General features: G+C 38.5%; 1 protein-coding gene across 1 annotated transcript in view; it reads left to right on the forward strand.

Moving 5' to 3' along the window:
- Positions 1-16,845, forward strand: part of LOC148525212 (uncharacterized) — a 102,951-nt gene that overhangs the window by 63,519 nt on the left and 22,587 nt on the right. Inside the window, exon 32 of the mRNA XM_088471023.1 lies at positions 375-15,782. Coding sequence (XP_088327149.1) covers positions 375-15,782 — 15,408 coding nt within the window. The remainder of the gene's footprint in view (positions 1-374; positions 15,783-16,845) is intronic.

Here is a 16,845-nt window from a genome sequence, read left to right on the forward strand (position 1 = left end):
GAAACTCATTTAAGAGCTACTCCAGTTATTTATTTCTTTAAGCATTCTTTAAATGACCTAGGACACAAGTTCATTGTCTAGCCAAAAAATACATTTAGTAAGGACACTAGAAAAAACAAAAATCAAAATGACTACATAAATAAATAAAAATGGTCAGATCTCCTCAGGTTTTAACAAATGGAAAGATAAAGCTTATAATAGTTTATCATAACATACAGTAGTGTATTATCATTGGCAAGTGTACTACTAACATTTTGATAATAGAGTTTAACAAGGAAACTGAAATTTTGAGAAATGTAAAGAAAATAAAAAAATTTATTTTCTTATAAAGTATGAAACTAATACAATACTCTTTGAATATTTTATTTTTCCAGTATGTACTATAACTGAAAAGGATGCAGGGTGCACATGGTCAATATGGTATGATGTGAACTACCCAGGTCCTCAAAAAGATGGAGGGGATTTTGAAACTTTTGAAAACATCAAGAAAAAGGGTTTAGACATTTGTGATACTCCGCAAAATGTAGAATGCAGAGCAAAATATTTTCCTGATGATGCAATAGAAGATTTAGGTCAACAGGTCACATGCAGCAAGTATGTTGGTTTAATCTGCCTTAACAGTCAGCAGCCACAGAGAATATGTTATAATTATCAAATCAGAATTCAATGTTGTTCTTCAAAAACCACATGCAGTGAAATAACAACAGCATCATCTCCATCAACTACAGTTACAGAATCAACCTCCACTTATTCTAAAACAGAAAGCACTACTTCTACACAAACCTCTACCTCTCCTTCTACAAGATTTACAACTCAATCAACACCAGTGAAAACATCTTCTTCTTCATCCACTCCATCAATTACTACTACACTATTAACGACTTCATCAACAACTTGTCCATATACATATCTGATGAAATGTTATTGGACACCATGGACTAATGAAAGCAGTCCAACAATAAAGCATTTTGGAGAAGAACGTAATCTTTCAGGAGATGAATCTCATGAAGTGGACAATAATACTTCAAGCATCAACTCTAATGGAAAAGATCATAGAATTTCACCAGAGAATTCTAAACAAAAAGTTAATAAAGCATCAAAGAACTATTCCAATGAAAAAAGCAGCAAATATTCAATAGATTCTTCAAGTGAAGAAGATAAAAACCCTTCAAAACCCTCTTATAGTAAAGGAAGTGATAGTTTAGAACTCTTAAAGTCTACTGGATATGAAATATGCTCAGTACAGGAAATGGCAAGCCAAATACAGTGTGAACTAGAATCAACAATACCAAAAAAAGAAAATGATGCAGTTTCACAATGTGACATACAAACTGGAATTGACTGTCTTAATGCCAAACAGAAAGGAATATCTATACCAGAATGTCGAAATTACAATGTAAGGGTTCAGTGTTGTTCTAAACATTGTGAACCATCTACAACAACAATCCCATATAAGAGTGTTTCAACTACAAGTGGAACTTCAATCACTTCATCAAAAACCTCAGAAGAAAAAACAACTCCCTCTTCCTCTGTAACAAAATTCACCACAATCAGTAGTACATCAACTACATCTCCCTCCACCTCAACAACACCAACTATCCATACCTCTATTTTAACAAAATCAACATCACAAGAAACACCAGTAACCCCTTTTATTGTTTTATCTACAAGTGGAATCACAACCACTTCATCCACCACAACACCCATTACCACTATTACAAGAACATCCACCACAAGTAGGCCATCAACCACTTCATCATCCACCTCAACAAAAATAACAACTATCACTACCTCTTCTTCGCCACCATCCACCACAATCAGAACACCAGTCACTTCACCCTCCACCTCAACAACACCAACTATCCATACCTCTATTATAACAAAATCAACATCACAAGAAACACCAGTAACCACTTATATTGTTTTATCTACAAGTGGAACCTCAACTACTCCTATTTCATCCACCATAACACCCACTTACTATATTTTTAGAACACCTACCACAGGTGGACTATCAACCATTTCATCATCTACCTCAACAAAAATAACAACTACCACTACTTCTTCGCCACCATACACCACAATCAGAACACAAGTCACTTCACCCTCCACCTCAACAAAACCAACTATCCACACCTCAATTTTAACAAAATCAACATCACAAGAAACACCAGAAACCCCTTATATTGTTTTATCGACAAGTGGAACCACAATTACTCCTACTTCATACACAATAACACCCACTACCTATATTTCTAGAACACCTAAAACAGGTGGACGATCAACCACTCCCTCATCCACCTCAACAAAAATAACAACTACCACTGCCTATTCTTCACCACCATCCACCACAAGCAGAACACCAGTCACTTCAACCAAAACATCAACTACCTCTTCCTCTACTTCTACAAGAACAACCTCACAAAAAACACCAACTTCACCTACAAAATCCACACCTTCATCTACCACAGTTTCTACTACCTCTTCAACAACTTGCCCATATTTAATGAAATGCTACTGGTCACCATGGATTGAGGGTAGTAGTCCAACAATTACATATTCCAATGTAAAAGAACATAAGCCATCAGGAAGTGATTCTGATGAAAATGAGAGTTATTCTTCAAAAACCTCACCCAATGGAAAAGATCACAGCACTTCAAGAGAGGATTCTAAACAAAATGGCAAAACATCCTCAAAGAGTAATTCAAATGAAAATGGTAGCAAACTTCCAAGAGGTTCTTTGAGTGAAGAAGATCACACTGCTTCAAGACACTCTTCTGATGAAGAGAGTGACAGCATGGATCTATTAAAGTCTACTGGATATGAAATATGTTCTGTACAGGAAATGGCAAGCCAAATACAGTGTGACATAGCATCAGATTCAAGTGTTAAAGAAAATAATGCAGTTTCACAATGTGATATGAAAACTGGCCTTATTTGTCTTAATGCCAAGAAGAGAGGAATCTTTATGCCAGAGTGTCAAAATTATAAGATAAGAGTTCAGTGTTGCTCTACAATTTGTGAACCACCTACAACAACAGCCCCATATAAAATAGTTTCAACTACAAGTGGAACTTCAACTACTTCCACTTCATCAACAACCTTAACAGAAACAACAACTCCCTCTTCTTCTGTATCTACAAAATTCAACACAATCAGTTCATCAACCACTTCACCCTCCACCTCAACAACACCAACTGTCCATACCTCTATTTTAACAAATTCAACTTCACAAGAAACACCAGTAACACCTTATATTGTTTTATCTACAAGTGGAACCTCAACTACTTCCACTTCATCCACCACAACACCCACTACTTATATTTATAGAACACCTACCACAGGTGGACCGTCAACCACTTCATCATCCACCTCAACAAAAATAACAACTACCACTACCTCTTCTTCACCACCATCCACCACAAGCAGAACACCAGTCACTTCACCCTCCACCTCAACAACACCAACTATCCATACCTCTATTTTTACAAAATCAACATCACAAGAAACACCAGTAACACCTTATATTGTTTTATCTACAAGTGGGACTTCAACCACTTCCACTTCATCAACAACCTTAACAGAAACAAGAACTCCCTCTTCCTCTGTATCTACAAAATTCACCACAATTAGTACATCAACCACTTCACCCTCCACCTCAACAACACCAACTATACATACCTCTATTTTTACAAAATTAACATCACAAGAAACACCAGTAACCCCTTATATTGTTTTATCTACAAGTGGAACCTCAACTACTTCCACTTCATCCACCACAACACCCACTACCTATATTTCTAGAACACCTACCACAGGTGGACCACCAACCACTTCATCATCCACCGCAACAAAAACAACTAAAACTACCTCTTCTTCGCAACCATCCACCACAGGCAGAACACTAGTCACATCGCCCTATACCTCAACAACACCAACTATCCATACCTCTATTTTAATAAAATCAACATCACAAGAAACACCAGTAACCCCTAATAGTGTTTTATCTACAAGTGGAACCTCAACTACTTCCACTTCATCCACCACAACACCCACTACCTATATTTCAAGAACAAATACTACAGGTGGACCATCAAGCACTTCCTCATCCACCTCAACAAAAATAACAACTACCACTACCTCATCTTCGCCACCATCCACCATAAGCAGAACACCAGTCACTTCAACCAAAACATCAACTAAATCTTCCTCTACTTCTACAAGAACAACCTCACAAAAAACACCAACTTCACCTACAAAATCCACACCTTCATCTACCACAGTTTCTACTACCTCTTCAACAACTTGCCCATATTTAATGAAATGCTACTGGTCACCATGGATTGAGGGTAGTAGTCCAACAATTACATATTCCAATGTAAAAGAACATAAGCCATCAGGAAGTTATTCTGATGAAAATGAGAGTTATTCTTCAAAAACCTCACCCAATGGAAAAGATCACAGCACTTCAAGAGAGGATTCTAAACAAAATGGCAAAACATCTTCAAAGAGTCATTCAAATGAAAATGGTAGCAAACTTTCAAGAGGTTCTTCGAGTGAAGAAGATCACACTGCTTCAAGACACTCTTCTGATGAAGAGAGTGACAGCATGGATCTATTAAAGTCTACTGGATATGAAATATGTTCTGTACAGGAAATGGCAAGCCAAATACAGTGTGACATAGCATCAGATTCAAGTGTTAAAGAAAATAATGCAGTTTCACAATGTGATATGAAAACTGGCCTTATTTGTCTTAATGCCAAGAAGAGAGGAATCTTTATGCCAGAGTGTCAAAATTATAAGATAAGAGTTCAGTGTTGCTCTACAATTTGTGAACCACCTACAACAACAGCCCCATATAAAATAGTTTCAACTACAAGTGGAACTTCAACTACTTCCACTTCATCAACAACTTTAACAGAAACAACAACTCCCTCTTCTTCTGTATCTACAAAATTCAACACAATCAGTACATCAACCACTTCACCCTCCACCTCAACAACACCAACTGTCCATACCTCTATTTTAACAAAATCAACTTCACAAGAAACACCAGTAACCCCTTATATTGTTTTATCTACAAGTGGAACCTCAACTACTTCCACTTCATCCACCACAAAACCCACTACTTATATTTATAGAACACCTACCACAGGTGGACCATCAACCACTTCATCATCCACCTCAACAAAAATAACAACTACCACTACCTCTTCTTCACTACCATCCACCACAAGCAGAACACCAGTCACTTCACCCTCCACCTCAACAACACCAACTATCCATACCTCTATTTTTACAAAATCAACATCACAAGAAACACCAGTAACACCTTATATTGTTTTATCTACAAGTGGGACTTCAACCACTTCCACTTCATCAACAACCTTAACAGAAACAAGAACTCCCTCTTCCTCTGTATCTACAAAATTCACCACAATTAGTACATCAACCACTTCACCCTCCACCTCAACAACACCAACTATACATACCTCTATTTTTACAAAATTAACATCACAAAAAACACCAGTAACCCCTTATATTGTTTTATCTACAAGTGGAACCTCAACTACTTCCACTTCATCCACCACAACACCCACTACCTATATTTCTAGAACACCTACCACAGGTGGACCATCAACCACTTCATCATCCACCGCAACAAAAACAACTACCACTACCTCTTCTTCGCAACCATCCACCACAGGCAGAACACTAGTCACATTGCCCTCCACCTCAACAACACCAACTATCCATAACTCTATTTTAACAAAATCAACATCACAAGAAACACCAGTAACCCCTTATAGTGTTTTATCTACAAGTGGAACCTCAACTACTTCCACTTCATCCACCACAACACCCACTACCTATATTTCTAGATCAAATACCACAGGTGGACCATCAAGCACTTCCTCATCCACCTCAACAAAAATAACAACTACCACTACCTCATCTTCGCCACCATCCACCATAAGCAGAACACCAGTCACTTCAACCAAAACATCAACTAAATCTTCCTCTACTTCTACAAGAACAACCTCACAAAAAACACCAACTTCACCTACAAAATCCACACCTTCATCTACCACAGTTTCTACTACCTCTTCAACAACTTGCCCATATTTAATGAAATGCTACTGGTCACCATGGATTGAGGGTAGTAGTCCAACAATTACATATTCCAATGTAAAAGAACATAAGCCATCAGGAAGTTATTCTGATGAAAATGAGAATTATTCTTCAAAAACCTCACCCAATGGAAAAGATCACAGCACTTCAAGAGAGGATTCTAAACAAAATGGCAAAACATCCTCAAAGAGTAATTCAAATGAAAATGGTAGCAAACTTTCAAGAGGTTCTTCAAGTGAAGAAGATCACACTGCTTCAAGACACTCTTCTGATGAAGAGAGTGACAACATGGATCTATTAAAGTCTACTGGATATGAAATATGTTCTGTACAGGAAATGGCAAGCCAAATACAGTGTGACATAGCATCAGAATCAAGTGTTACAGAAAATAATGCAGTTTCACAATGTGATATGAAAACTGGCCTTATTTGTCTTAATGCCAAGAAGAGAGGAATCTTTATGCCAGAGTGTCAAAATTATAAGTTAAGAGTTCAGTGTTGCTCCACAATTTGTGAACCACCTACAACAACAGCCCCATATCAAATAGTTTCAACTACAAGTGGAACTTCAACTACTTCCACTTCATCAACAACCTTAACAGAAACAACAACTCCCTCTTCTTCTGTATCTACAAAATTCAACACAATCAGTACATCAACCACTGCACCCTCCACCTCAACAACACCAACTGTCCATACCTCTATTTTAACAAAATCAACTTCACAAGAAACACCAGTAACCCCTAATATTGTTTTATCTACAAGTGGAACCTCAACTACTTCCACTTCATCCACCACAACACCCACTACTTATATTTATAGAATACCTACCACAGGTGGACCGTCAACCACTTCATCATCCACCTCAACAAAAATAACAACTACCACTACGTCTTCTTCACCACCATCCACCACAAGCAGAACACCAGTCACTTCACCCTCCACCTCAACAACACCAACTATCCATACCTCTATTTTTACAAAATCAACATCTCAAGAAACACCAGTAACACCTTATATTGTTTTATCTACAAGTGGGACTTCAACCACTTCCACTTCATCAACAACCTTAACAGAAACAAGAACTCCCTCTTCCTCTGTATCTACAAAATTCACCACAATTAGTACATCAACCACTTCACCCTCCACCTCAACAACACCAACTATACATACCTCTATTTTTACAAAATTAACATCACAAGAAACAACAGTAACCCCTTATATTGTTTTATCTACAAGTGGAACCTCATCTACTTCCACTTCATCCACCACAACACCGACTACCTATATATCTAGAACACCTACCACAGGAGGACCATCAACCACTTCATCATCCACCGCAACAAAAACAACTACCACTACCTCTTCTTCGCAACCATCCACCACAGGCAGAACACTAGTCACATCGCCCTCCACCTCAACAACACCAACTATCCATACCTCTATTTTAACAAAATCAACATCACAAGAAACACCAGTAACCCCTTATAGTGTTTTATCTACAAGTGGAACCTCAACTACTTCCACTTCATCCACCACAACACCCACTACCTATATTTCTAGAACAAATACCACAGGTGGACCATCAAGCACTACCTCATCCACCTCAACAAAAATAACAACTACCACTACCTCATCTTCGCCACCATCCACCATAAGCAGAACACCAGTCACTTCAACCAAAACATCAACTAAATCTTCCTCTACTTCTACAAGAACAACCTCACAAAAAACACCAACTTCACCTACAAAATCCACACCTTCATCTACCATAGTTTCTACTACCTCTTCAACAACTTGCCCATATTTAATGAAATGCTACTGGTCACCATGGATTGAGGGTAGTAGTCCAACAATTACATATTCCAATGTAAAAGAACATAAGCCATCAGGAAGTTATTCTGATGAAAATGAGAGTTATTCTTCAAAAACCTCACCCAATGGAAAAGATCACAGCACTTCAAGAGAGGATTCTAAACAAAATGGCAAAACATCCTCAAAGAGTAATTCAAATGAAAATGGTAGCAAACTTTCAAGAGGTTCTTCGAGTGAAGATCACACTGCTTCAAGACACTCTTCTGATGAAGAGAGTGACAGCATGGATCTATTAAAGTCTACTGGATATGAAATATGTTCTGTACAGGAAATGGCAAGCCAAATACAGTGTGACATAGCATCAGATTCAAGTGTTAAAGAAAATAATGCAGTTTCACAATGTGATATGAAAACTGGCCTTATTTGTCTTAATGCCAAGAAGAGAGGAATCTTTATGCCAGAGTGTCAAAATTATAAGATAAGAGTTCAGTGTTGCTCTACAATTTGTGAACCACCTACAACAACAGCCCCATATAAAATAGTTTCAACTACAAGTGGAACTTCAACTACTTCCACTTCATCAACAACCTTAACAGAAACAACAACTCCCTCTTCTTCTGTATCTACAAAATTCAACACAATCAGTACAACAACCACTTCACCCTCCACCTCAACAACACCAACTGTCCATACCTCTATTTTAACAAAATCAACTTCACAAGAAACACCAGTAACCCCTTATATTGTTTTATCTACAAGTGGAACCTCAACTACTTCCACTTCATCCACCACAACACCCACTACTTATATTTATAGAACACCTACCACAGGTGGACAGTCAATCACTTCATCATCCACCTCAACAAAAATAACAACTACCACTACCTCTTCTTCACCACCATCCACCACAAGCAGAACACCAGTCACTTCACCCTCCACCTCAACAACACCAACTATCCATACCTCTATTTTAACAAAATCAACTTCACAAGAAACACCAGTAACCCCTTATATTGTTTTATCTACAAGTGGAACCTCAACTACTTCCACTTCATCCACCACAACACCCACTACCTATATTTCTAGAACACCTACCACAGGTGGACCATCAACCACTTCATCATCCACCGCAAATAAAACAACTACCACTACATCTTCTTCGCAACCATCCACCACAGGCAGAACACTAGTCACATCGCCCTCCACCTCAACAACACCAACTATCCATACCTCTATTTTAACAAAATCAACATCACAAGAAACACCAGTAACCCCTTATAGTGTTTTATCTACAAGTGGAACCTCAACTACTTCCACTTCATCCACCACAACACCCACTACCTATATTTCAAGAACAAATACCACAGGTGGACCATCAAGCACTTCCTCATCCACCTCAACAAAAATAACAACTACCACTACCTCATCTTCGCCACCATCCACCATAAACAGAACACCAGTCACTTCAACCAAAACATCAACTAAATCTTCCTCTACTTCTACAAGAACAACCTCACAAAAAACACCAACTTCACCTACAAAATCCACACCTTCATCTACCACAGTTTCTACTACCTCTTCAACAACTTGCCCATATTTAATGAAATGCTACTGGTCACCATGGATTGAGGGTAGTAGTCCAACAATTACATATTCCAATGTAAAAGAACATAAGCCATCAGGAAGTTATTCTGATGAAAATGAGAGTTATTCTTCAAAAACCTCACCCAATGGAAAAGATCACAGCACTTCAAGAGAGGATTCTAAACAAAATGGCAAAACATCCTCAAAGAGTAATTCAAATGAAAATGGTAGCAAACTTTCAAGAGGTTCTTCGAGTGAAGAAGATCACACTGCTTCAAGACACTCTTCTGATGAAGAGAGTGACAGCATGGATCTATTAAAGTCTACTGGATATGAAATATGTTCTGTACAGGAAATGGCAAGCCAAATACAGTGTGACATAGCATCAGATTCAAGTGTTAAAGAAAATAATGCAGTTTCACAATGTGATATGAAAACTGGCCTTATTTGTCTTAATGCCAAGAAGAGAGGAATCTTTATGCCAGAGTGTCAAAATTATAAGATAAGAGTTCAGTGTTGCTCCACAATTTGTGAACCACCTACAACAACAGCCCCATATAAAATAGTTTCAACTACAAGTGGAACTTCAACTACTTCCACTTCATCAACAACCTTAACAGAAACAACAACTCCCTCTTCCTCTGTATCTACAAAATTCACCACAATTAGTACATCAACCACTTCACCCTCCACCTCAACATCACCAACTATCCATACCTCTATTTTAACAAAATCAACATCACAAGAAACACCAGTTACCCCTTATATTGATTTATCTACAAGTGGAACCTCAACTACTTCCACTTTATCCACCACAACACCCATTACCTATATTTCTAGAACACCTACCACAGGAGGACCGTCAACCACTTCATCATCCACCTCAACAAAAATAACAACTATCAGTACCTCTTCTTCACCACCATCCACCAGGGGCAAAACACCAGTAACTTCACCCTCCACCTCATCAACACCAACTATCCATACCTCTGTTTTAACAAAATCAACATCACAAGAAACACCAGTTACTCCTTATATTGTTTTATCTACAAGTGGAACCTCAACTACTTCCACTTCATCCACCACAACACCCACTACCTATATTTCTAGAACACCTACCACAGGTGGACCATCAACCACTTCATCATCCACCTCAACAAAAACAACAACTACCACTACCTATTCTTCGCCACCATCGACCAGGGGCAAAACACCAGTCACTTCACCCTCCACCTCAACAACACCAACTATCCATACCTCTATTTTAACAAAATCAACATCACAAGAAACACCAGTAACCCTTTATATAATTTTATCTACAAGTGGAACCTCAACTACTTCCACTTCATCCACCACAACACCCACTACCTATATTTCTAGAACATCTACCACAGGTGGACCATCAAGCACTTCCTCATCCACCTCAACAAAAATAACAACTACCACTACCTCTTCTTCACCACCATCCACCATAAGCAAAACACCAGTCACTTCAACCAAAACATCAACTAAATCTTCCTCTACTTCTACAAGAACAACCTCACAAAAAACACCAACTTCACCTACAAAATTCACACCTTCATCTACCACAGTTTCTACTACCTCTTCAACAACTTGCCCATATTTAATGAAATGCTACTGGTCACCATGGATTGAGGGTAGTAGTCCAACAATTACATATTCCAATGTAAAAGAACATAAAACATCAGATAGTAATTCTGATGAAAATGAGAGTTATTCTTCAAAAACCTCACCCAACGGAAAAGATCACAGCACTTCAAGAGAGGATTCTAAACAAAAAGGCAAAACATCCTCAAAGAGTAATTCAAATGAAAATGGTAGCAAGCTTTCAAGAGGTTCTTCGAGTGAAGAAGATCACACAGCTTTAAGACACTCTTCTGATGAAGAGAGTGACAGCTTGGATCTATTAAAGTCTACTGGATATGAAATATGTTCTGTACAGGAAATGGCAAGCCACATACAGTGTGAAGTAGCATCAGATTCAAGTACTAAAGCAAATAATGCAGTTTCACAATGTGATATGAAAACTGGCCTAATTTGTCTTAATGCCAAGCAGAGAGGACTCTTTATGCCAGAGTGTCAAAATTATAAAATAAGAGTTCAGTGTTGCTCTACAATTTGTGAACCACCTACAACAACAGCTCCATATAAAATTGTTTCAACTACAAGTGGAACTTCAACCACTTCCACTTCATCAACAACCTTAACAGAAACAACAACTCCCTCTTCCTCTGTATCTACAAAATTCACCACAATCAGTACATCAACCACTTCACCATCCATCTCAACAACACCAACTATCCATACCTCTATTTTTACAAAATTAACATCACAAGAAACACCAGTAACCCCTTATATTGTTTTATCTACAAGTGGAACCTCAACTACTTCCACTTCATACACCACAACACCCACTACCTATATTTCTAGAACACCTACCACAGGTGGACCGTCAACCACTTCATCATCCACTTCAACAAAAATAACAACTACCACTACCTCTTCTTCACCACCATCCACCACAAGCAAAACACCAGTCACTTCACCCTCCACCTCAACAACCCCAATTATCCATACCTCTATTTTAACAAAATCAACATCACAAGAAACACCAATAACCCCTTATATTGTTTTATCTACAAGTGGAACTTCAACCACTTCCACTTCATCAACAACCTTAACAGAAACAACAACTCCCTCTTCCTCTGTATCTACAAAATTCACCACAATTAATACATCAACCACTTCACCCTCCACCTCAACAACACCAACTATCCATACCTCTATTTTAACAAAATCAACATTACAAGAAACACCAGTTACCCCTTATATTGTTTTATCTACAAGTGGAACCTCAAGTACTTCCACTTTATCCACCACAACACCCACTACCTATATTTCTAGAACACCTACCACAGGTGGACCGTCAACCACTTCATCATCCACCTCAACAAAAATAACAACTACCACTACCTCTTCTTCGCCACCATCCACCAGGGCCAAAACACCAGTCACTTCACCCTCCACCTCAACAACACCAACTATCCATACCTCTATTTTAACAAAATCAACATCACAAGAAACACCAGTAACCCCTTATAGAGTTTTATCTACAAGTGGAACCTCAACTACTTCCACTTCATCCACCACAACACCCACTACCTATATTTCTAGAACACCTACCACAGGTCGACCATCAAGCACTTCCTCATCCACCTCAAAAAAAATAACTACCACTACCTCTTCTTTGCCACCATCCACCATAAGCAGAACACCAGTCACTTCATCCAAAACATCAACTAAATCTTCCTCTACTTCTACAAAAAAAAACTCACAAAAAACACCAACTTCACCTACAAAATTCACACCTTCATCTACCACAGTTTCTACTACCTCTTCAACAACTTGCCCATATTTAATGAAATGCTACTGGTCACCATGGATTGAGGGTAGTAGTCCAACAATTACATATTCCAATGTAAAAGAACATAAGACATCAGATAGTAATTCTGATGAAAATGAGAGTTATTCTTCAAAAACCTCACCCAACGGAAAAGATCACAGCACTTCAAGAGAGGATTCTAAACAAAAAGGCAAAACATCCTCAAAGAGTAATTCAAATGAAAATGGTAGCAAGCTTTCAAGAGGTTCTTCGAGTGAAGAAGATCACACAGCTTTAAGACACTCTTCTGATGAAGAGAGTGACAGCTTGGATCTATTAAAGTCTACTGGATATGAAATATGTTCTGTACAGGAAATGGCAAGCCACATACAGTGTGACATAGCATCAGATTCAAGTATTAAAGCAAATAATGCAGTTTCACAATGTGATATGAAAACTGGCCTAATTTGTCTTAATGCCAAGCAGAGAGGACTCTTTATGCCAGAGTGTCAAAATTATAAAATAAGAGTTCAGTGTTGCTCTACAATTTGTGAACCACCTACAACAACAGCTCCATATAAAATTGTTTCAACTACAAGTGGAACTTCAACCACTTCCACTTCATCAACAACCTTAACAGAAACAACAACTCCCTCTTCCTCTGTATCTACAAAATTCACCACAATCAGTACATCAACCACTTCACCATCCATCTCAACAACACCAACTATCCATACCTCTATTTTTACAAAATTAACATCACAAGAAACACCAGTAACCCCTTATATTGTTTTATCTACAAGTGGAACCTCAACTACTTCCACTTCATACACCACAACACCCACTACCTATATTCCTAGAACACCTACCACAGGTGGACCGTCAACCACTTCATCATCCACTTCAACAAAAATAACAACTACCACTACCTCTTCTTCACCACCATCCACCACAAGCAAAACACCAGTCACTTCACCCTCCACCTCAACAACCCCAATTATCCATACCTCTATTTTAACAAAATCAACATCACAAGAAACACCAATAACCCCTTATATTGTTTTATCTACAAGTGGAACTTCAACCACTTCCACTTCATCAACAACCTTAACAGAAACAACAACTCCCTCTTCCTCTGTATCTACAAAATTCACCACAATTAATACATCAACCACTTCACCCTCCACCTCAACAACACCAACTATCCATACCTCTATTTTAACAAAATCAACATTACAAGAAACACCAGTTACCCCTTATATTGTTTTATCTACAAGTGGAACCTCAAGTACTTCCACTTTATCCACCACAACACCCACTACCTATATTTCTAGAACACCTACCACAGGTGGACCGTCAACCACTTCATCATCCACCTCAACAAAAATAACAACTACCACTACCTCTTCTTCGCCACCATCCACCAGGGCCAAAACACCAGTCACTTCACCCTCCACCTCAACAACACCAACTATCCATACCTCTATTTTAACAAAATCAACATCACAAGAAACACCAGTAACCCCTTATAGAGTTTTATCTACAAGTGGAACCTCAACTACTTCCACTTCATCCACCACAACACCCACTACCTATATTTCTAGAACACCTACCACAGGTCGACCATCAAGCACTTCCTCATCCACCTCAAAAAAAATAACTACCACTACCTCTTCTTTGCCACCATCCACCATAAGCAGAACACCAGTCACTTCATCCAAAACATCAACTAAATCTTCCTCTACTTCTACAAAAAAAACCTCACAAAAAACACCAACTTCACCTACAAAATTCACACCTTCATCTACCACAGTTTCTACTACCTCTTCAACAACTTGCCCATATTTAATGAAATGCTACTGGTCACCATGGATTGAGGGTAGTAGTCCAACAATTACATATTCCAATGTAAAAGAACATAAGCCATCAGGAAGTGATTCTGATGAAAATGAGAGTTATTCTTCAAAAACCTCACCCAATGGAAAAGATCACAGCACTTCAAGAGAGGATTCTAAACAAAAAGGCAAAAAATCCTCAAAGAGTAATTCAAATGAAAAAGGTAGCAAACTTTCAAGAGGTTCTTCGAGTGAAGAAGATCACATTGCTTCAAGACACTCTTCTGATGAAGAGAGTGACAGCATGGATCTATTAAAGTCTACTGGATATGAAATATGTTCTGTACAGGAAATGGCAAGCCAAATACAGTGTGACGTAGCATCAGATTCAAGTGTTAGAGCAAATAATGCAGTTTCACAATGTGATATGAAAACTGGCCTTATTTGTCTTAATGCCAAGCAGAGAGGAATCTTTATGCCAGAGTGTCAAAATTATAAAATAAGAGTTCAGTGTTGCTCTACAATTTGTGAACCACCTACAACAACAGCCCCATATAAAATTGTTTCAACTACAAGTGGAACTTCAACCACTTCCACTTCATCAACAACCTTAACAGAAACAACAACTCCCTCTTCCTCTGTATCTACAAAATTCTCCACAATCAGTACATCAACCACAACAACAGTCCCATATAAGAGTGTTTCAACTACAAGTGGAATATCAACATCTCACTTAACCAAAGTAACAAGCCTTACCTCCTCTCCTACTGTTACTATTACTTCAACTTCTGGAACAACCACTTCCCCAATATCTTCAACATTTTTTTCTACCTTATCCACATCATTAACTTCTATAACAACCCCTTTGTCTACAACTATCTCCTCATCTACCAGTGTAAAATCTACATCTGGATACAGCACTACACCTAGTTCATCTGTAATCACACCATCAACTCCATCTAGCATGACAACACCTTGTTTCTGCCAAGTAAATGAGTCATTGTTTTCACCTGGTAAGTGACTTTTTTACATTGTTTTTGTATATAAGAAGCAGTTTATCTTATAATGTTAATACTGAAGAAAAAGAAAAAAGTTTTGTCATGGAGATGGCGCACAGACTGAATTGGAATGATAAAATAATACTTTATTAGGTATGCATTAAGATATTCCAACAGGAATAGACTTCAGCGTGCGGCATATCTGTTTAAATACTAACAATTAAGCTTGACACTTTGCATATGTGTTACTTGTAATCAGGTCTGATTTACCAGCACCATGATAAGTGCATCCCCTATGCACTAGCACCTAATAATTGAATGTCTGTCTAGTTACAGGACAATAGATTATACTGTGATCATATGAATGTGCGGCATATCTGACTGTCTAAATATTAGCAATTAAGCTTGATACTTTGTTTAACAATTAGGTCAGATCTACTAGCACTATGATAAGTGCATATCCTATGCACTAACAATTGAATGTTTGTCCAGTTACAGGACATTTAGAGTGGAGGTGTCTGGGCCTGTGTCTATGGATCCATAGAAATAGCAACAACTGACAACAGTGTTTCAGTTTTTATGTCTGATAAACTGAAACAGTCAGTAGAATAAACTACAGATGGATGGATATTGCTATTACATCTAATAAATTGAGATTAATGTTTCCATTAACAGATTTATGGCAGTTTATAAAGGATATTGACTTTATGAGGAATATTTGATAATACATTTGCATCAATTCAATTAAGATATAAATATGATGGATATTTTCAGGGCTGCCATCAGAAATTCTGGGGCCCGGTACCAACAAAATAGGCAGGGCCCCTGAGGGGGCACAGGGAAGACAGGCTGGCTGGACTGGGGGGGCGCAGGAAAGGCTGGCTGTTTATGGGTAGGGAGCACAGGGAAGGCAGGCTGGCTGAACTGTGGGGGGCACAGGGAAGGCTGGCTGCTTATGGGTAGGAGGCACAGGGAAGGCAGGCTGGCTGGACTGGGGAGGGGCAAGGCAGGCTGGCTGAACTAGGGGGAGTGCAGGAAAGGCTGGCTGGATATGGGTAGGGGGCACAGGGAAGGCAGG

The sequence above is a fragment of the Taudactylus pleione genome, unplaced genomic scaffold (assembly GCF_031769625.1).
Source record: "Taudactylus pleione unplaced genomic scaffold, aTauple2 ptg000109l, whole genome shotgun sequence".
In the NCBI taxonomy this organism is placed as follows: domain Eukaryota; kingdom Metazoa; phylum Chordata; class Amphibia; order Anura; family Myobatrachidae; genus Taudactylus; species Taudactylus pleione.